Here is a 22101-nt window from a genome sequence, read left to right as displayed (position 1 = left end):
GATGCATTGCCCCCAAAATCTTTAAGCATCGTGTCGGTCTCAATCAAATCTCCTGGTCCCTTGCCAAACTTACGAAAAGTAGTATAAGGCATAAGATTAATAAAAGCACCTTCGTCTACCAACATCTTGCTCCTCAACTTCTCATCAACAAAATCTTTTACATATAAAGCCTTTAAGTGCTGATGTTTGACTGGCTTATTAAATATAGCTTGTTGTACTACTGTCAACTTGTCAACTATCTCCTCATACTCCGATTCATCAAAATCTAAATAGACTTCTTGATCTGCTAGAGTTCTAAATTTTGATGGTAACAGAAAAGCCATTTGAATATTAGCCGATGATTGACCCCTATCGGCTGTTTGTTTAGCTCTCCATACTTGAGGTCTACTAGATGCCTAAACTTGTTCTAGCTCTCTGTTCCTTAGGCATTGCACTCTTCTTTTCTAGCTTCTTATCAAACCTCCTGGGCATCATTGTCCTTCCTGCCAAACATATTCTTCTTCATGATCAGCCCAGTTCTGATCAACAGCTCGCTTCCCAAGCCGATCATGAACACTTCTATTTTTTAAGCACCGACCCATATTATTATGATGATACTCATCTCGAGCATGGATAGACTGACGGTTGGCTTGAGATTGCCTAAACTCCCAATATTGCTCACTGCACTCTGGGCAATTATTTCTACTAGGTAATTTCAAACCTTCATTCCAACAATGTTTGAAGAAAGGACAATTCCAATGTGATTCAGCTTGCTTTCTTTTGTACCTCTCTTTCTCCTATTGACGCTGGTATTATTTCTCTTCTAACCATCGCCGATAATTCTTTTCCTTTTGTCGCTGCCATTTATTCAATAAAATTCGAGATGTGACATGCGGCCTTATTGCCCCATCCCTTGACATCTCTTCCTGCTCGTATCGGCTCTTCTATTGGTCACGATGCCTTTTAATCTTTATATATTCATCAGCCAATATTTATATCTCAGAATCGACTGTTCTAGTTTCTTTTGCTCTGGTTGATGTTAGAACCTTAGTCTTTCTTTTAAGCAACTTCGCATCAACCATATTCTGATCTCTTGAGAAAGGATTATCATCAACTTTATCTTCCGAGGTGTATCAAATTTAAGCTTCCCTTGCTGAATAGCTCTCTATATATGTTGCTAGAAAATTCTGCACTTGTTAGTAGAATGAGAAGTAGCATTATAAAATTTGTAGAACTTCTTATTTTTCAACTGATCAGGAGGTAACATAACATGATTGGTGGACAACTTGATCTGTCCTCTCTCAAGCAAGAAATCGAAGAGCTTGTTCGATTTTGTGATGTCGTAATCATAACTCTCTTCAACTCCTTTTCCCCAAAGGTTTGGCACCATTACTATCTTCTTACCCCAATTCCATTCAGTTGTAGCAATCTCTTCTTCTTCGTTATCCTCATAGCCATCATCAATTGAATATGGATTATAGGCTTCAATAATTACGGTATTTTTTTAGAATCGAGTATCCCTGCGTATATTATAGAATTGGCTATTGAGCGCTGTCACTCGTTGAGCCAACTGACCTAAATTGTCAAATTCTTACCCCAGCAGCTTCTCTCTCCATGTTGGCAATATTCCTTGAACAGCCAAAGCGGCTAGCTGATCATCAGTCAAGTTTAATGAGAAGCACAAATTTCTGGTCTCTCGAAACCTCTAAAGAAACTCAGCACCCGATTCATTAATTCTCTGCCTTATGGTTGTCAAATCGGTAATTTTCTTTTCTCCTATCCTAGTATAAAAATATGTATAAAACTTCTTCTCTAGGTCAGCCCACTTGCCAATGGAATTGACTGATAATGATGAAAACCAAGTGAAGGTTGTTCCTGACAGAGACAAGGAGAAGAAATGAACTCGATGTGCCTCTTCAATGGATGCTTCACCCAACTATGTAAGATACCGACTGACATGTTCTATTGTGCTTGTGCTATCTTGACCTGTGAACTTAGCAAACTCTGGGAGCCTATAATTTGTAGGAAGAGCGACCAAATCATACCACTCTGGATATGAGCGTTTGTACTAAAAGGTCTGCCCTTTAGGCTTCAAACTGAACTGGTTCTTCATCATCTTGGTCACTCTGAGCAACAACTCATCAGCACTTGAATCTAGATTTCTTTGCAATTGCTGACCCATCTGTGGATTAAAATTTTGGGTACCTTGATACCCTGGATTTGGAATCATATGAAGGGTATTGTAATCTGTGACATAATGATATTCTTATGGAATCTCTATCTGCTAGGTCCTTTACTAGTTTGCTGCTTGATGTCTCTGGTTATAGATGCTGGGATCTGTATCTCTATGAATCCTTTGGACTGATGGCGCTATTTTTTTTAGCCGACGACTGTATTTGGCCTGATATGCCAAGGTTAACCATTTGATTCTGAGCTTGCCCTGTCAGCTATTGCACATGCTACACTAACGATCTAGAATTATACTGCATCTGATTAGTAGTAGCACCCTAAACTTGCTTAGATGAGCTCTAAACTACCTGGACATTATCATTACCGGTTGGTGCTGCTTCTTGATGGCTAGTACCAGCTTGATTAGTCCCCTGAGTCAATGGATGTGGAATATTGTAGTAAACCAGTCCAACCACATCAATTGGATATCCATGACACCTCTTTCATGGTGTTGTGGAATGCGTTCAAGAAAACTATATTATGGTTCAATATGGCATCATGAACAATTTTATTTACCGCATCCACAAAGAAACACCTATCCTTAGCTTCGTCTGTATATGACTGTTCATGCAACAAAACTCTTGGTAGTGGATATTTTTAAACAACTTTATTATCATGTGTCTTAGTGTAGGACAACAAACACTTGTTCTGAAATTCTTTTATAGCTTTACTGATTATATCTTTATCCTCATTAGATAGGTCTTCATAAGACACCATAAGGATGTCACTGTTGTTGTGAGTTGCCATGATGATTGTGGGATCCCACCGGGCGTGCTAGAACGTGTGTCGATGTGCTTGCCACACAGCAAGTCGGAAGGATCAGCTTGATGGAGCAAGGTTGGAGATCTACTTGGCTTCAACGCAGGGCTAGCCGATCTTGTGAATTCCCGAAGGTGTGCTAGTCAATTTGACCTATAATTGATAAGGAGAGAAAGTTTATCAGTAATTTAAGGTGGAACATGCCGGTTTTTGCCTAGACAGTTCCAAATGTGCTGCTTCGGGAGAAGCCAGATAGAAAAATCGACTAAACAGCCGATACACGAAGAAATCGGCTATTAAGGACTGTAAAGCTCATGGATTGCGATTGATTTCATGATGACAAGTACAATGCACGTAGATGTAAATAAAATCATCAGCTAGGTGGATATTACCAGTGAACCGATGAATCTAACGAGAAATGATATAACATGCGAACAAATCGACTGTCCAGTATAAATGGATTGACAAACGCTCTGAATCTAATCTTTTACTATCAACAGTGAGGTGGTTCGACCGGATTGATGGCAGCTATGATGATAATAACAAACTAAAACCGAAGAATCCATAAAACTATCTAGACATTGACAGGTTTTCTGAAAGACATGCTATATGTGTGAAAGCACAAATGAATCGGCTAAAATAGTCGATTTAGGTAGAAAAGGGACTACAGCATGTGAACAATCGACTATTTAACATGGATAGACCTATGAACTCATCAGACCTAACCTGTTATATTTAACAATGGGGTTCGACTGAATCGATGGCAGCCATGATACAGACAACAAATCAACCCTTTAAAATAAATAGATCTATTCACATTTAATGAAATCATGGAGACACACTGTAGGTGTTAAAGCATAGGCGATCGACTATTTAGCCGATGCAGGCATAGCAAACAACCAGGGTCGTGTATGGTCGAAAGCAAATCTACCAGCTAGCATCCTCCGATCTAAAGTACTAACAGTAGGGGTCGACCGGATCGATACATACATAATAGAGAGCTATGGACCAGATTCAACTAGCTAGTAAACCTTCTCAAGATCAAACATGCCTTGACTGTGTACTATGCACAACCAAGATCAAAGTAGAATAGCCAATGAAACATAATCCATCGTTTAAAGTAAGAACTGTCGCAATGTAACATAATAAACGATGGATTAAAAGGATGTGAGGCCGATCTAGATCGATCTTGATCAGGGCAGGTTGATATTGCTAAAAACTAATGATAATAAGAACATCAGCAAGATCAATAACTTAATAAATCTATTAGAAGGATGCCACCCTTAGGTAAAGCCAATAACTTGACCTTAATCTAATTCGAACAGTGGAGGTCGAACTTAACCGATGCAGCCGTACTTGAACTAGATAAGAATCGATAACTAGCTTATGCAAGAGCTCGTAGTGGAAGCCAAACTTAACCGATGTAGCCTTACGAACAGAAGTATAAGCCATGACGGTAGTTACAGACATGCCAGAGGTCGGCCGGACCGATGCAGCCCTACTTGTTGAAGAACTCACCGAGATCTACACTGCTACTCCTAAGGGTTGGTGTGAAGCCAAAAAAAGTAATTGGTATTGATTGATTGGATATTCTTTACAATAGTCGGGTTCCAATATTTATACCCAAAACCTAAGCATGAATCCTACTCAAGTACGACTCATTACAATCTTTGGTATAAGAGAAAACATCCTTAACTTAAGATAACTTGGACTCTAATCTTTCCCTTTTTGTAGAGTCCGATATGTCTTTCCCGACGCCAACCATGGCTCATTATCGTTATTTGTCAATATCATCCGAAGAGAGATGATCCCAGTCCCATATCTGAATCAGCTGATATTGATCCTAATATAATCGATTCCTTGATGGCACAATCTTGGAACCTTCGAGTTCCCACGTTCTTCTTCATAAATTTTGGTGTAAACAGCCTGCGAGCCCACCTCTACTTGAGCGATGAGCGCGCTCAGTCTGTCAGTGTCATCCTCAGCCTCCTCTACCTGCAAGCCCACCTTCGCAAGAGCGATGAGACCACTCAACCTGGCAGTGTTGTCCTCATCCTCGTCCCCATCATCAGCCAACACAATCGGAGATTGAATGGTGCGACTAGCTCATGTTCTATGATCATCTAACTTCTTTTCCAAAAACCTTGGATGGGCCACCTCTACGGCATGGTCCTTGCTGCATCCAATCCCTTTATGTATAAAATGCTATCAGTTAGCAATGCGTTTATATTACATTTAAAATAAGACAACCAAAATAATAAGGCTTTTAATCACTCACTGGCACACGATGCAACAACATGGTCGTTCAAGACCTACATCTATACTTTTGTCTCCTCCCTTGCCTCCTTCCTTGCCCTCTCCTCCTCTAACGCCCTTCGTCTCTCCAACCCCCATTTGTTAAGCCTAACACCGATCGGGTTACGAATATCGCATTGTTTAGCAAACTCATGCATGTTCTTCTTCCGCTGTTTAACGAAGAGGTCGATGTAGTCAGGTCCATATCTCCTATTCTGTGCAATTACTTGCCTCCCCTTCAGTTCATCCAAGAACTTAGCTTGATCATCATAAGATTTTCACTTGTATTTCCTAGTGCTCTATTCAAACAAAAAATTAGATCATAAGTCATAGTAAAAGAAAAAAATATGATTTCATGTTTTCCACAATAATAACCAACCTTATCATAGTCAACCATATGGCCACAATAATGGCCTATTCCAAACTCCGAAGGGACTAGGCCGTAGTTGGCTTTAACACCACATTCGCACACGACATGAGGTGCTTTGAAAATTAACCTTTCTTTCTTCTTTTCCTTTACCTTTGGCGGCTCCGACCATTGATTCTTAGGACTGTAGAGCCACTCCTTGAAATGGCACTTCTCCATTGAAAACACCTAAAAAGGCAACATTAGTATATGAACACATATAGCTCAACATTTCATCAGATATAGGTTTCACTTACTTTATGCTTGTTTGGACACACAAACTCCAAAGTATTCTTAGGGTTTATCACAGCTCGATCTTTGCATTCGCACAGAGAATGTTCCTCGAGTCATCAAATTGTGGCTAAGTGCTTCTCTTTAGCCGTCATTGGTGTGTGGTTAGGGGGAGTTGGAACCCACCGGTCGAAGTGCTTACGTGGATGTCTCCCTCTCCACCAATTGTTGAAAAGGAGGTACCTTACATCAAACTTGTCTGGACCATCGATCCATTGAAAGAAGAAGCACCTCTCATGGGCCTACACAACAAGATTCCAAAAAATTATTAGTAACCTACTAACACAAATGAAGAAAAAAGACACGGAACAAATTACTTACATTAAAACGACTGCATGTGTAGAAGCAATGCACAGCTATGTCTGGATGTCTCGATTGAAACACGTCTGCCAGGAAACCACAGTCACACTTAGGGATAGGGAGGTCAGGAGGGACTGGGGCATCTTTGCTAGACGCGTCGGGGTATAATTCTCTAGGACGACCCTGTTTTCGCCAAAACTCCCGATACATGTCTTGCATCTAACAAAACAGTTGTAATTCAACACCAATCAAAACATCACAAATTAATGTAAATGAGAACCATTTGCATAAAACTAAGAAAAAATATAACTTACACTTATGAACAAAAATTGACCTTACACTAAACATGGTAAACAATGTTCTAACTAACCAATTAACCTTAACATTGACAAAATGGAGCTAATATTTTTCTCTAAACCCTACCTACACTTAGTTCCCAAATATACTTTTCCTCCAAACCCTAGCTACCAATCCTAATATTTGAATCCACCATTCAAACAACAAATAAAACCATTGTTACCTTGTCGGAGGCTGAGGAGAAGCTTAGGGCAGGTAGGGAGAGAGGGAGGGAGGCGGGAAGGGAAGGCCAGGCGACAAGCGGCCTCAGAGGAGGTGGGAGGCAGTGGCGCGGGCTCCTGGACCGGTGTCTAGGTCTTTTCGAAGTAAGGCAGAGAGAGAGGGAGGGAGCCTGCGCCGAGGAGTTAAGCGGCCTTGTCGCGCCGTGCGGCATGGCGCGGCCCTGCCGTGCCTTGATCCGTGGTGCGGTAGCCCCGCCACGTCAGCAGCCAACGTCACGACTAACTGCCACGTGGTCACCCCCGTTGCGCCGCCATGCATGGCGCGACAGAATAATTGTGCTGCGCCATGCGAATTGGCGTGACCAAAAGTGTTAGTTTTGAAAAAAAAATAAATAGTGTTAGATTTAGAAAATAGTTTTAAAAAGTATTAAAAATAAAAAAAATTCTCTGGCGGTGAGGCCCCCCTGGCTCTGGGCACCGTTGTACAGTCTTTGCACATACGTGATGGTATGCACTATATTGCGTGTTTGGTTTTTTTATGAAGGGAGATGGGACACAACGATCCTCTTTTTGATAGTGTTTGTTTACGAGATAAAACTAGAATAGAGTCCAATTCCTTTGAGGAATGTTACGGAAATATATAGGATGTCCCCATCCATCAAAAAAAGGGAGTGAGAACGAGAGAATGACAATCGAGACCTACATGTCAGATGGTTTGTTTTAGATTTTGATGCCCTAGAACCAAACATGGAATAGGGGCGGCTCCATCCCTTGCAACCAAACATAGGACAAGGACGATTGCTTCAGGATGGAACCATTACATCTCTCATTCCCTCACAACCAAACACGCACACAGAAAACACAATTACAGGTCCATTTGAAATGCACATATTTTATTGGAATCGTATAGAAATTTCAAAGGGATCAATTCATTTTTCACAGAGAAGATCTCACGTTCCAAATAGAGCTAGATTTAGAAAAAAAAGTCAATTTGTCTTGAATTTAACTAAAATAATAGAAAATGTTATCAACATTTATGTTAACAAATATCTTAGATTTTGATGCCCTGGAACCAAACATGGAATATGGGCGGCTCCATCCCTTGCAACCAAACATAGGACAAGAACGGTTGCTTCAGGATGGAACCATTACATCTCTTATTCCCTCACAACCAAACACGCACACAGAAAACATAGTTACAGGTCCATTTGAAATGCACACATTTTATTGGAATCATATAGAAATTTTAGAGGGATCAATTCATTTTTCACAATGAAGAACTCACGTTCCAAACAGAGCTAGATTTAGAAAAAAATGTCAATTTGTCTTGAATTTAACTAAAATAATAGAAAATGTTATCAACATTTATGTTAACAAATATCTTTTTAGTAAAAATATATTCCACTATTAATAATGATATTTATTCATTATCATAAATCTCAATACTTTTATATGTAAATTTGATGAAACATAATTGGAGGGTAGCTGTGGATGGCTCGTCGGCTGCCGGTTTGCTTTAATGCCTTGTTTAGTTCATCTTCAAAAATTTACACCATATCCCATCGAATGTTTGATACATACATAGAGTATTAAATATAGACTAAAAATAACTAATTGCACAGATTGTAACTACTTTGCGAGACGAATCTTTTAAGCCTAATTAGTCCATAATTTGACAATAAAGTGCTACAGTAACACATGTGATAATGACGGATTAATTAGGCTTAATAAATTCATCTCGTGGTTTATTGATGGATTCTGTAATTTATTTTTTTATTGGTATTCGAACACCCCATACGACACTCCTATGTGACAGCCGATGTGACACCCTAAAACTTTGGGGGTGTTTAGTTCTTTAGTCGCTCCTAAAATTTATGTCACATTAAATGTTTAGATACTAATAAGGAGCATTAAATATAGATTAATTACAAAACAATTACATAGATGGAGGCTAATTTGCGAGATGAATTTTTAAGCCTAATTAATCTGTCATTAGCACATGTTCACTGTAGCATCACATTGTTAAATTATGGACTAATTAGGCTTAAAAGATTCGTCTCGCAAATTAGTCATAAATTGTGCAATTAGTTTCATAATTAATCTATATTTAATAATCTATGCATATGTCAAACATTAAATGTGATATGAATTTTAGCCGTCGCTAAAGAGCCAAATAAGGCCTTTATATCCTGAGACTAAACTATACCTAATTTTACTGACATTTCTCTGGAACAGTGTAACTGCGCCGTACTGCTGTGCCACCTCCCGTACCGTACCGTACCGTACCAAGGATGTGTCGGCCACGTCCGTTAGCAAATTCATGGCTCTTAGGAAGGGGACCGAGCCAGTGAGAGAGCGCGGTGAGCCGGTGACAGAAAAAACACATAGGCCTGGTTGTTCGAAAAGTTTTCTAAAAAAAAAATGCTATAGTAGCCATCATATCGAATTTTGTGATATGTGTATGGAGCATTAAATGTAGACGAAAAAAACTAATTATACAGTTTGATTGGAAATCGCGAGACGAACGTTTTAAGCCTAATTAATCCATGATTGAATACTAATTGCCAAATAAAAACGAAAGTGCTACAGTAACCAAATTCTCAAATTTCACCCAACTAAACACAGCCACAGTAAAACTATACTACTACGAGTTAGATTATTTAATACCCGTGCTTAGTGGATTTAAACAGGTATTAAATATAACAATTTAATTGTACTGCTCACCTAATCATCAAAAAAAATTACTGCTCACTTCTTTTCATTTTATGAGAGGCACAAGCACAGCCTTTTCGATTTTTTTTAACCCCACAACCTTTTCGATCTGGTTTGTCACGCTGTCGTGACTGTTTTTTTGTTCGCAGAAGGCAGAACCGAGCCGCAAGTGACAAGAAGCAACCTGCCTTTGCCGTTGCTGGACGGGGCCCACCACCACCACCACACGCCAGCGGCCAGTGGAGTCGTCGTCTACTCGTCTCCTTCCTCCTCCGGTCCTCCCTCTCCCCGTCCTGGCGTCCTGCCCCGCACCCGCACCATTCCTTCCTCGTCCGTCGGTCCGTTCCCACTCCGGCTCCATCCATCCCCGTTCCCCAGTCAAACAAACCACCCCAGAGGAAAGTTGCAGCGCCTTTCCTGCGAGTCCAGCGTCGGTTTGATAAGATAATCCGGGCGGAGTGGGCGGAGAACGGCAGTTCCCACGCACGCTGCCCAGCGTTCGTCGTCTCGCCCGTTCAAAGATTTGTTGTTCGCTGCTGACCGACCGACCGACTGATTGACCCGAGCGGGGGGAGTCGTTGGGGACCCGGCCACCCGGGTCTCCACCAGCACCGCCAGTCGCGGTTGTTGCTTGCCTGGCCACGACCGCCGCTAGTCGCGGTTGTCTTGCCTTGCCTTTCTTCTCTTTGACCCGGCCTAGCCTTGGTTCGATTGGCCGTCGTTGAGGCCACTCCGTCCGCCGCCCGCCGCAGGGGGGGTCGCGAATTCCCCGCCATCTCTTCACTTACTTCCACACCTGCTGCCGCTGCTGGTGGTCGTGAAAATATCTGCCGCGGAAAAGTAAGCCCCCTCGCCCGCCGCCGATGCTGGACTACTACGACTAGCCACCCGCACGCGCGCAAGGTGCTCGACGGATTGCTGCTGCACCAGGCAGACATGGCGGGCGCAGCGGCGGGTCGGGGCGACTGGGAGGACCTGGTGCGCCGGATGTTCCCGCCGGGGACCACCATCCCGGAGGCGCCGCCGAACCTCGACTACTCCATCGCGCTGGAGTACGACGGGCCGGACGTCTCGTACGAGCTCCCGCGGATCGACCCCGTCTGTCTCCCCGCCATACCCACCGCCGAGCCGGTCTCGGGGCCGCTGGGGCTCGGCCTCGGCAGCAGCGGCGTCGTGCCCGTCGCGCCCGTCATCGGCCCCGCTGCGGCCCGTGCCCATGCCAACCCGCGGGCGCCGGGGGCGTCACGGCCTGGTGCTGCTGCTCACCGTGCCGCGGCGCCGCCGGCGCGGGCGAGGAGGGGAAGCTCGCCGTCTGCCGGTTCGGCGGCGGCGGCGTGGGATGAGGACGGCTGCTCCGATGCTGACGATGAGGACGAGGACGGCTCCCGCCCGCCGCGGAGTTCCAGGCCTGCTGCGCCGGAGGGAAGGCGGCCTCAGGTGGTCACCTTTGGGGAGCCGGAGGATAGCAGGTACGAGAGCCAGGACTTCGACGCGGGGTCCGCCGAACAACAGTACGTCGCGGTGACGATGCCGGCGGTTGAGAGGAAGGGGAGGAGGACCTGCTGCCACCGGTGCGGGAAGAGCAAGTGGGAGAGCAAGGAGTCGTGCATCGTCTGCGACGCGCGCTACTGCGGCCACTGCCTGCTCCGCGCCATGGGGTCCATGCCCGAGGGCCGCAAGTGCGTCACCTGCATTGGCCGGCCCATCGACGAGGCCAAGCGCTGCAAGCTCGGCAAGGGCTCCAGGGTACTGGCGCGCCTGCTCAGCCCCCTGGAGGTCAGGCAGATCCTCAAGGTCGAGAAGGAGTGCCAGGCGAACCAGCTCCGGCCTGAGCAGCTCGTGGTCAATGGTTTCCCTCTTCATGATGAGGAGATGGCGGATTTGCTTAGCTGCCAACGGCCTCCTGGGAATCTCAAGCCTGGAAGATACTGGTATGATAAGGAGTCAGGATTGTGGGGAAAGGTAATTCTTGTCGGTTTGCGATGAACATGCCGTTTCATGTAACCTCAGCTTCTTCTGCTGATAACGCTCTATTTCTGCTGATATATATTTGCAGGAAGGTGAAAAGCCAGACAGGATTATTAGCACTAACCTCAACTTTAACGGAAAGCTTCAGCCTGATGCTAGTAACGGCACCGCTCAGGTTTTCATTAACGGACGGGAAATTACAAAGATTGAACTGAGAATTCTACAGGTGTCAATTTTTCCTTAGCCTTGGTTTTCCAAGAATATGATGATTGAAAGTTGCTATTACATGTACATTCTAGTTCTACTGTGTCCCTCTTCTAACCGAATCGGTCACAATCACCGTCTTTCATGCAGATTGCAAAAGTCCAATGCCCCCGTGATACTCACTTTTGGGTTTACCATGATGGCCGCTACGAGGAAGAAGGACAAAACAATATCAAAGGGAAAATATGGGAGTCAGTATGTATCTTGGTCAAACACTCCTTTTTTGTTTTTCTAAACATTGTTCGCTTTTTTTTTTTTGAAATTAACATGTATTGCTGTTTCGTTACTTTTAGCATGACTTGTTAATTCTACTCTTTTTACAGCCTTGGACACGTTTTGCGTGCGCCTTGGTTTCACTACCTGTGCCTCCTACAAACTTTGATGCGACAAAAGATGAAGCCCCATATTCATCGAGAACTGTACCTGACTACTTAGATCACAAAAGAATACAAAAGCTTCTTATTCTTGGATCACCTGGAGCTGGAACAAGCACCATATTTAAGCAGGTCTCACCAAATTTTACATCCATAACGCCTTCAGTTTCCCTATATGTTTCTGCAGCGTAGCGGCAAGGTTCCACATGACATCACTTATAGACTATAGCAGCATGCATCACTTGTCTATAGCTTGCTATTTGGAACCTTGGACGGACTCCAAATTTGTCATCAGTTCGTCTATGAAACTCAGCTGAAAATTTATTAATAAAGTTTGTCTGTTCAAGTAGTCCCAAATTCTGGTAACGTAGAGACCCTTTGACTATTTTGGAGTTTCGGTTTCTGCAGTACTCCATAAAAACCTTATGTAAACTAGGTCTTATATACATTTATGTTTGGTAAAACCAACACTTTGAATCTTGGCTTAAAGTTTATTACTAAAGTTTGAGCAACAAAACGACAAAAAAATGGCTTTCTTCAGGAAACTCCTATATGCTTTCTATAAAAGCCGATTTTAGCTGTCAAAAAAGGGGTCCCTTGTTTTGATAGTGTGGAAATACTATTATTGTTTCGGAGTGTTGATTTGTGTGGTTAAACACTGAAATCTTCTGTCAGATAGTGCTGATATATGTCTATGTGTCTAGTTTAGTAATTGTATATGCATCTAGATTTTAAATGAGAAATGGCACCATTTGAGTTTTGGATTACATAACAGGCTAAGCTATCATTTATCTTGTATATACATTTGCATGACATTTGGTTTACATAACAGGCTAAGTTGTTATACGGCAATAGATTTACTGATGAGGAACTTGAGAATATCAAATTAATGATCCAAAGCAACATGTTTAAGTACCTGGGGATTCTGCTTGAGGGCCGTGAGCGCTTCGAGGAAGAGGCTTTGGCTGTATCAAATCACCCAAGCTCAGAGGGCGATGATCCTCAGCAAGGTATCAGGACAGCTGATACTTGTTCTACTAATTTTTCCAGGAGCTTATGCTGTATATTAAGTTGGTCCTTTTGATGCAGATGAAATTAAATCTTCAAGTTCTAATTCTTGCATCTACTCGATAAATGCAAAGCTGAAGAAGTTTTCTGATTGGCTTCTGGACATCATTGCAACGGGAGACCTAGATGCATTCTTTCCTGCAGCTACCCGTGAATATGCTCCAGTCGTTGATGAGTTGTGGAAAGATCCTGCCATTCAAGCAACATATAAAAGAAAGGATGAATTGCATTTTCTCCCTGATGCTGCTGAGTATTTCTTGAGCAGGGTATAAATCAAACATTGTAACTTAAATTAATGCAGCCCATTTCATTGCTAATAAGTACAGAGTTGCCCTTGATTTATCCTGTTGATGACTTGCATTTCATGGATTCTGCTAGATCAGCACTCCAAATTATGACTGTTACTCTATTAGTGAATCCCTTTACCCATTAGTAATATTGTTGCTAATTAGCCTAGGGTATATCTTTCCTTTGAATTTTAGGGAAATGGAATTGATGGTCTGCTCATTTATATAAGAAACTTTATGTTTCCAGATTTGGTGGCCTTCTCTCATTTGCAAACAATGATCTTCGGCCCCATGCTAACTGGATGTGCTGCTACGTATTTTTTTTCCTCCACTGTTATGGTATTTGATTACCTAAATTGACTTGTCCATTGTATGGCAAATCCATGCAGGCTATTGAAGTATCAAGTAATGAATACGAACCGTCAGAGAAAGATGTAATATACGCCGAAGGAGTAACACAAGGGAATGGATTGGCCTTCATTGATTTCACTTTGGATGACCGGAGCCCTATGTCAGAACCCTTCGGTGACAATCACGATGCATACTCTCAACCAGTAAACAAGTAAAGTCTATCTTCATCCTCATGTTTCAAGCACATTGATACTGGGCTTCGTTCTCGTATCTTATAGTCAATTTTGATGTGTTGGTATTGTGGAATCATATCTCTTGCTACCATTTTTCTTAATTCAATAGCATAGTATGCAGGTTGCATTTTTTTTCATCTCTTCATCTGTCAAATTCTTTCCCCTATAGAACAAGTTCGAAAAATCTTAGTTGTCACATCTGCTTCTATCTTCTCTCAGATACCAGCTGATTAGAGTAAGCGCCAAGGGCATGAACGAGGGCTGCAAGTGGGTGGAAATGTTTGAGGATGTTAACATGGTGATCTTCTCCGTAGCGCTCAGCGATTATGACGAGCTTGGAGCACCAGCGAGCGGCAGTAGTAGGACACTCATGAATAAGATGATTCAAAGCAGGGACTTGTTTGAAGCTACAATCAGGTACAAGAACCTTTTCTTGGAATGATTAGTTGAGCTCGATTCCAGTATAGTAGTATCAAATTAAGTTATTGAACCATATATATATACACATTTACTTGCTACATACAGACAGCCGTGCTTCCGTGACACGCCGTTCGTGCTGGTGCTGAACAAGTACGACCTGTTCGAGGAGAAGATCGGTCGGTCGCCGCTGTCGTCGTGCGAGTGGTTCAGCGACTTCTGCCCGCTTCGGACGCACCACAACAACCAGTCGCTGGGGCAGCAGGCGTTCTACTACGTGGCCATGAGGTTCAAGGACCTGTACGCGGCGAGCACGGGGCGGAAGCTGTTCGTGTGGCAGGCGCGCGCCCGCGACCGCCCCACCGTCGACGAGGCCTTCCGCTACATCCGGGAGGTGCTCCGATGGGAGGACGAGCGCGACGCCGCCGGCTACTGCCCCGAGGAGTCCTTCTACAGCACTACCGAGCTCAGCTCGTCCCGCCTCATCGCCGCCGCAGAGTGATCGGTGTGGTTCATTTACCGGCACAGTTTTACTAGTAACTGTACAGTCTTGTAAACTTGTTATTTGTTCGTCGTAGAGCATTGTTGCAGTGTTGTTTTGTATAATGTATGTATGCGTGCTAGTTTTCCAAACAAATCAAATCAAATATAGTGAAGGAAAGATCTTGTGCTGATGAGCGGAGCTTCAGAATTCAGATTGTCTTGGTGTCGGTGCTGCTGATGCTTCTTTATTTGCTGATACTGTTCTGACGTGAGTGGATGACAGGTGGGCCCACTTACTGATCATTTGCTGATCCTGTGCTGACATGAGTGGCTGTCAAGTGGGCCCACTGTAGTTTTTTGTTTTTTTAACTTCCCACTGGAGTTACCTGGAGCCAAGAAAAGGAAAAGACAGACAATCTAACCAACCTTATCTCGTTTCCCTTCCCGCGCCGTGCCCATGGCAATGGCTGCCGCTCCTCCTCACGGTCACACTCCAGTGGGGGCCGCAGCGGCCACGTCCGCCGCCGTATCCATTGCCTGCTCGTCCTCCGCCGCTTCCTGTTACGAAGATGACGATGACTACGGCGGCGCGTCGTCCTCCTGGTCGCTGTCGTCGCCGCGGAGCCGGCAGCCGTACCGGCGCCTCCTCCGCGACGAGGCGCAGCGGCTCCGGCGCGCGCGCCGGGGCCAGGGCCCGGGAGCCGACACGCCGCGGTGGGTGCGCCGCACCACGGACCAGATGGCCCGGTACGTCGAGGACGACCGCGCGGGGCACGTGTACGGCCGCCACGTGGTCGCCGCCGTCCGCGCGGTGCGCGCCACGGCGTCGCGCCCTGCCGCGGACATGCGCCAGGCCATGGCGTCGTTCGTGACCAGGCTCACCTTCCGCGAGATGTGCGTCGTGCTCCGCGAGCAGCGCGGCTGGCGCCCGGCGCGCGACTTCTTCGCTTGGATGAAGCTTCAGGTGGGTCATCACACACACCGTCATCAGCAAATCAAACTCATAAAGCTTTGCTGCTTTCTTAGCTTTTGTTATACTAGAAATTAGTATAAAAAGTACTGCATTTTTTTTTTCTGAATTCTTGGCCAATTTGTCCCAATTGTCAACTGACTGCATCCCTGACCGCCTGATTCTGCTGATCCCTACAGCTGTGCTATGAACCAAGCGTTGTAGCCTACACCATTCTGCTGCGGCTGTATGGCAGGGTTGGGAAGATCAAGCTTGCTGAAGAGACATTTCTTGAGATGCTGCAGGTTGGCTGTGAGCCTGATGCAGTGGCTTGTGGGACCCTCTTGTGCGCATATGCTAGGTGGGGGCGGCACAAGGACATGATGCTGTTCTACTCGGCAGTGCGCAGGCGCGAATTAGTTCCCCCAGTCTCGGTCTACAACTACATGATCTCGTCTTTGCAGAAGCAGAAGCTGCATGACAAGGTCATCCATGTGTGGAAGCAGATGCTGGAAGCTGGCGCGCTGCCTAATCAGTTCACATATACAGTTGCCATCAGCTCCTTTGTCAAGGAAGATCTCTTGGAGGAGGCCATGGATGTGTTTGGTGAGATGAGGCGGTGTAGGTTTGTTCCGGAAGAGGCGACTTATAGCCTTTTGATCAGCGTGAGCTCCAGACATGGCAAAGGAGAACAGGCATTGCGGCTTTTTGAAGAGATGAAGGATCAGGAAATTGCCCCCAGTAACTACACCTGTGCATCTCTTTTGTCACTGTATTATAAGAATGAAGACTACTCAAAGGCTCTTTCGCTCTTCTCTGAGATGGAAGATAATAAGATCATTCCTGATGAGGTTATCTATGGAATTCTTATTAGGATATATGGTAAGCTTGGGCTTTATGAGGAGGCACAGCAAACGTTTGAGGAAATTGAGAAGGCGGGTCTTCTGAGTGACGAGCAGACTTATGTGGCAATGGCTCAAGTTCACTTGAATGATGGAGACTATGATAGAGCATTGGAGGTGTTAGAATCTATGATGATGAGGAACATGAAGCCTTCACACTTTTCTTATAGCGCTCTTCTCCGATGTTATGTTGCAAAGGAAGACATAGCTGCTGCAGAAGATACCTTCAGAGCTCTTTCCCAAAATGGCCTCCCTGACGTGTTTTGCTGTAATGACCTGCTCAGATTGTATATGAGGGTGGGACATCTAGAGAAGGCCAGAGCACTAGTTTTAAAGATGAGGGAAGATGATTTCCAGCTTGATGAGGGCCTCTCTATGACAGTGATGGAATTTTATTGCAAAAACAGTATGATTAAGGATGCAGAGAAATTATTCAAAGATATTCAGAGAAACAGAAAAACCGTGAAGATTCCAACAATGCTTTTGCTTATAGAGATGTATGCTAGAAACAGATCCAGTGTGATTCTGAAAGAACACAGCTCGTCAAAGGCACTCGATGAAACTGCAGCTAGTGTGGTGTTGAAATCCTTGTTGGACATGCCTGGGGGCTTGTCCAGTGTGTCCCTACTGATCAGCAAATTGGCTAGGGAAGGTGAGAAAGCTAGGATCCACAGAGAACAGGGCACTCACACCTAGTTGTAACAATCTCTGACTGCTGTCTATACATGTATTTGCTGCAGGGAGCACAGATGAGGCAAAATTCATTTATGACCACCTGACTGAATTGGGATTCAAGCCTGATGATTCCGCAATTGCTACTTTGATTGTCCAATATGGCCAGGTCAAGCAGTTAGAGCAAGCACAAGAACTATTCGAGTCAGCATCAGCATTCTTTCCAGAAGGAGCAAATGTTTACAATGCCATGGTTGATGCATTCTGTAAATGTGGCAAAACTAAAGACGCATATCATCTTTTCATGGAAATGGCCGATCAAGGCAGTAATAGAGATGCTGTGACAGTTAGCATTCTTGTCACTCACCTAACTAAACATGGTAAAGGTTTTTTTATATCTGTACTTGTTCTATGGCTTTATTCAGCTGCTGCCTGCTATGTATCCAATTCTTTTTAAATGGCCATGCTTACTGCCACTGCCAGGGAAATTTCAAGAGGTTGAAAACATCATACATGGCTGTTTCCAAGATGAAGTTCAGCTCGACACTGTCTTGTACAATACTTTTATCAAGTCAATGCTTGAGTCAGGTCTGGCTAACATATTCTCCTATTCATCAGATAGGCAAGCAAAATTTCTGGTTGCAGGGCATCATAGCTAACTTCTGCATTTTTGGTTTCCATGCAGGTAAACTGCATTCAGCCATCAGCATCTATGATCGTATGATATCCTCTTGCATTTCTCAGTCTATGCAGACATTTAATTTAATGATAAGGTAGATAAGTTTACAGAAACCCCTGGAAAATAGGAGCCCAAATTCGGAATTGCATTCTTTTTCTTGAATATGTTGTTTGTAGCACCACGTCATCACTCATCAGCTTCAATCTTCTATTCAGTGTTTTTGGCAAAGGAGGAAAGTTGGACAAGTCTGTTGAAATGTTTGCTGCTGCACAGGAGCTAGGCTTGCCGATTGATGAAAAGATGTACACAAACATGCTTAGCTTATATGGAAAAGCCGGTCAGGTTCTTGTGCCCTGTAAACAAATCAACTAAAGATCTTCTGATTGATTATTTTTGCCCATTGTTTCAGTTTTCCTTCTATCCATTTCTAAGCCTATGGATTTTTCATATTTTCAGGTAGGCATCAGGAGGCGTCTTTAATGTTCAAAAGAATGAAGGAAGATGGCATCAGGCCTGGAAAGGTATTCTTTCATTGGGAGGAACTTTTGAAACCACCTTCAGAAAACAAGGAATGCTGTAGTTCCACCCTGACCATCTAAAGTAAACATGGCTAATCTGGACCAAACTTGCAATGTGCAGATCAGCTTCAATTCCATGATCAATGCCTATGCCACTTCAGGACTGTATAGCGAGGCGAAGAGTATGTTCCAGGAGATGCAGGACTGTGGTCACGCTCCTGACTCGTTCTCCTATCTTGCACTGATCAGAGCATACACAGAGGCTAAACTGTACACGGAGGCAGAAGAAGCCATCCAGATGATGCTGAACAGCAACACAACCCCTTCATGCCCTCATTTCAGCCACCTGATTTTCGCCTTTCTGAAGGAAGGCCAGATTGGTGAAGCCCAGAGGATCTACAACCAAATGAAGGAGGCAAGTGTGGCTCCTGATCTGGCCTGCTGTAGGACCATGATGAGGGTGTACATGGAGCACGGTCTCATGGACCAAGGCATCTCTCTTTATGAGACGACGCGCGGATCGCTGAAACCTGACAGCTTCATCTTAAGCGCTGCGTTTCATCTGTATGAGCATGCAGGCAGGGAGTCTGAAGCCCAGGATGTCCTGGATGCCATCAGTGTGAGTGGTACCTCCTTCCTGAGGAATATAAAGATTGGATCGAAGCTTTGATGAACCTGAAGGATTAGCCGTGATGTGTACATAATCTGAAAGAGGTTAGGGCACTTAAACATGCATTTTTTCCCTTTCCCTTTGGGTGGGTTGGGGGGGAGGAGAACACAAGTGCAACTGCTTCAGAATTGAGGAACACATATACCACAATGATAAGGAGCCAAGAATGAATGGTGTGGTCCATGGCTATTTTAGAAAGAGAAATTACTACTCCTTCTTTATGATTTTAGGGCATGCTAATTAGTTCAAATAAAGCAATTAGTTTGTCCTAAATATCTCCCTCGTAACTCGCCATGTTCTTGGCCAAGAACGTAACCTGCAACCATGCAAGCTGTATTCTTGGCCAAGAACGTAACCCAAACTTCTGCCTATCTACCTACGTGGCAATCTTTAGCTGCTAGTCATGGACGTTGTCGAACAGCTCGTCCGTCGCCAGCACTACTTCGTCGCCGTCCCTTAGCAGACATCTGAAACGGCCGTCCACTTGTACCACACGGCCACACGATTGCCAGATGATGACGAGATGATGAGCACAATGGCAATCTTTTCTAAAACAGTCGCCGTGTCAGACCCCTTCTTCACACTAAGCCTAGTGGCAAGATTCGTGGAAACGAATGATTAATCAGGCCTAGTTAAACTACAAAACACCTACGCCTCGGCAGCTACGGTGTCTTTGCTCACCAGCGCGATCGAAGGTTTCCCCTTACACCTTGGGCCCTATGGTTTTAACGCATGGAAGGGTCGGAATACGTGAGCCTTCTCTTATCGCATACAAAAAGGGAAGGAAACAAATTCAATCAAACGAAACAAAATAGCAAAGTTACGAATTTGTTCTTGATACATAAGGATTGGTAATTGTCCAGAGTATAATGACGCTTATCCAAGATCACCCAACCTAGTTGACTAACTATCCCCTCTGGGGGAGAACTATCTCTTCAACTTTGTCCGCCAGGTTCCGCGCGACAGGAGCCACCGCCTTTTCTATTTCATCTAGCTCAGAGGTTTCATAGCCAGGTGTGAAGCCAAGGCTCATCGTCTACAAGTCAATACTATCGGCGTAGTGGGAGCGGGCGATGGCGAAGGCTTGGGCAATCCTGGAGCGAAGAACTTCCCTCTCGAGCTGGTGCACCCGCGCCGTGATATCTACGGCAGCACAGGCCACAAGCGAGCTGGTTCCCTCTGGCCGCGCCACCTCCAGGTCATTGAAGACCACCCCGACGGTAGTGCGCAGGAGATCGTGCTCATCTTTCTCCGCCTGAAGGATCCTCCGTGCCTCAACAAGCTCCATGACCTGCCCGGCGGAGACGCTCTCAGCCTCCAGCCTTCGGGCTACCGCAGATCCAAGATCGGCCTGGAGAGAGCTGACCCCCTACCGCGCCTCGTCACACTCTCAGACGGCCTGGTCGTGCTCTCCACGGGCCGCGCCGTGCTCCGAGCGTAGTCTCTCTGCAGTTTGGTGCAGCTCGTCTCGCTCCTTGCATAGCCGAGCTATCGCCTCGGTGTCCAGGCTCGCCCTCTGCTGTAGGGTCATAGACCTCTCCTCGGCTCCCAGCTTGAGCTCCCGCTCCTTCTCCACCTCAGCCAGGAGGTCAAGGACCCACTGGCGAGCCTCGGTGTCCCTCTGGAGCAGCTCGCCCCGCTCTTTTCGGACTCTGGCACCCTCCTCCTCATCCTGCCGCGCCCTCATCGATAGATCCTGGAACACCTTCTCGGCATCCTCCGCGTTCCGATGGGCCTCGGCCTCCCGCTGCCGGAGATCGGCCGCCTCCTTGGCTAGGGGAGTCAACTCGGCCACCCTCTGTTGGGCGACAGCAAGCTGGGCGCTCACATCCCCAGGCAGCCGAGCCTCTTCGATGAGGCAGTCCCATTTCTCCTTCTGCTCGTGGAGGAACCCGTATTTCTCCCGGCTACGAGCAATAAGGGACGACGACGTAGGGACACCCCTGGCCTAGTTCAGGACTTCCAGCATAGCCGAGATGCCTTCGTTGAGATCCCTTCAATGTCAAAACACAAAAATACACGAAGAAAGAAGAAATCGAGAGGAGAGGTTAAGTGGATACCCAGCCAGTAGGGACGATGACGTCGCGCAGGACGCCCTTGGCCTGGTTCAGGACTTCCAGCATAGCCAAGATCCCTTCGTTGAGACTCTCCCGCTCTATGCTCTCGGTAGCATCATCGAGCGAGAAGAGTATCGACGTTGGGTCTTGCGGATTCGTCCACTAGAGCAGCGACTCACCCCATGCGGGCGAGCGGCTGCCCCCTGATGTCAGGGCCAAGGGCGACCCCCTGCTGGTCCTCTCCACCACCGCCACGACATCCAGGGACCCTTTGGCCTTGTCCACCTTCGTCCGCCCCACGTCGGGCGCCGTCACCTGGGCCGGCGGCGGCACGGATCGCGCCGCTTCCTCGGGCTCCACCACGGCTACGTCCGGCTATGCCTGGCTCATCACAGTCGCTGCCGCCTCCATCTACGTCGGAGGGGCCTCGACTGGTGGCGTCACGCCCACAGCGATCGGCGCCACGAGTGCGAGCGGTAGCTCCGTCCGCTCCGATGTCGACAGGGGAATCGCTTCCATCACCGTTTGCTCGGCGACCTCCGAGGATGTTCCCTCAGCCCTAGTGACTGTTTGTCCCGCCGAGGGCATGAACACCACCACAGGCGGCGCCTGACCGGCTGACGAGACTGTGATGCTGGCTTCGCTCCCGCCCAAAGCAGGAGCGACGTCAAGTGGCAGCCGACGTCTCGTCTGGATGGTGACGCTCTTCTTGGGCGCCAG

The 22101-nt window shown here is 45.8% G+C and overlaps 3 protein-coding genes across 4 annotated transcripts; 2 read left to right on the top strand and 1 right to left on the bottom strand.

Moving 5' to 3' along the window:
- The first annotated feature begins 9714 nt into the window (after positions 1-9714).
- Positions 9715-15125, top strand: LOC136522160 (extra-large guanine nucleotide-binding protein 3-like). Its single transcript, XM_066515953.1, has 9 exons — positions 9715-11451; positions 11546-11683; positions 11812-11916; positions 12045-12227; positions 12928-13105; positions 13185-13429; positions 13840-14012; positions 14254-14451; positions 14560-15125. Exons 1-9 carry the CDS (start codon positions 10426-10428, stop codon positions 14951-14953), a joined length of 2640 nt encoding a protein of 879 aa, XP_066372050.1. The 5' UTR covers positions 9715-10425; the 3' UTR covers positions 14954-15125.
- A 155-nt stretch (positions 15126-15280) lies between these two features.
- LOC136522159 (pentatricopeptide repeat-containing protein At5g27270-like) lies at positions 15281-19955 on the top strand. 2 transcript variants are annotated; one of them, XM_066515951.1, is made up of 8 exons: positions 15281-15898; positions 16084-17437; positions 17526-17837; positions 17941-18045; positions 18143-18230; positions 18352-18473; positions 18593-18657; positions 18776-19955. In XM_066515951.1, the coding sequence occupies exons 1-8, from the start codon at positions 15392-15394 to the stop codon at positions 19322-19324; spliced, it is 3102 nt and encodes a 1033-aa protein (XP_066372048.1). In that variant the 5' UTR covers positions 15281-15391; the 3' UTR covers positions 19325-19955. The 2 variants fall into 2 exon arrangements, with proteins under 2 accessions (XP_066372048.1, XP_066372049.1); XM_066515952.1 differs by having other exon boundaries at positions 18352-18478; positions 18776-18913.
- Positions 19956-20714: 759 nt separating this feature from the next.
- On the bottom strand, positions 20715-21447 carry LOC136523246 (uncharacterized). Its single transcript, XM_066516992.1, has 2 exons — positions 21385-21447; positions 20715-21272 (listed from the first exon to the last, which is right to left on the bottom strand). The coding sequence occupies exons 1-2, from the start codon at positions 21445-21447 to the stop codon at positions 20715-20717; spliced, it is 621 nt and encodes a 206-aa protein (XP_066373089.1).
- Positions 21448-22101: the final 654 nt, after the last annotated feature.

The sequence above is a fragment of the Miscanthus floridulus genome, chromosome 18, assembly GCF_019320115.1.
Source record: "Miscanthus floridulus cultivar M001 chromosome 18, ASM1932011v1, whole genome shotgun sequence".
NCBI classification, from domain to species: domain Eukaryota; kingdom Viridiplantae; phylum Streptophyta; class Magnoliopsida; order Poales; family Poaceae; genus Miscanthus; species Miscanthus floridulus.
Note: the sequence above shows the minus strand (reverse complement) of the source record. Positions and strands in the feature narration are given on the sequence as shown.

Excerpts from the sequence above, each read along its gene's own strand:
- LOC136522159 (XM_066515951.1), top strand. The coding sequence starts at position 15,392 with ATGGCAATGGCTGCCGCTCCTCCTCACGGTCACACTCCAGTGGGGGCC. Across the intron at positions 17,438-17,525 it reads CAGCAAATTGGCTAGGGAAG|GGAGCACAGATGAGGCAAAA; the intron begins GTGAGAAAGCTA and ends TATTTGCTGCAG. Across the intron at positions 18,658-18,775 it reads ATGGCATCAGGCCTGGAAAG|ATCAGCTTCAATTCCATGAT; the intron begins GTATTCTTTCAT and ends TGCAATGTGCAG.
- LOC136523246 (XM_066516992.1), bottom strand. The coding sequence starts at position 21,447 with ATGCTGGAAGTCCTGAACCAGGCCAAGGGCGTCCTGCGCGACGTCATC. Across the intron at positions 21,273-21,384 it reads TCATCGTCCCTACTGGCTGG|GCCAGGGGTGTCCCTACGTC; the intron begins GTATCCACTTAA and ends GTCCTGAACTAG.
- LOC136522160 (XM_066515953.1), top strand. The coding sequence starts at position 10,426 with ATGGCGGGCGCAGCGGCGGGTCGGGGCGACTGGGAGGACCTGGTGCGC. Across the intron at positions 13,106-13,184 it reads GGGCGATGATCCTCAGCAAG|ATGAAATTAAATCTTCAAGT; the intron begins GTATCAGGACAG and ends CTTTTGATGCAG. Across the intron at positions 14,452-14,559 it reads TTGTTTGAAGCTACAATCAG|ACAGCCGTGCTTCCGTGACA; the intron begins GTACAAGAACCT and ends TGCTACATACAG.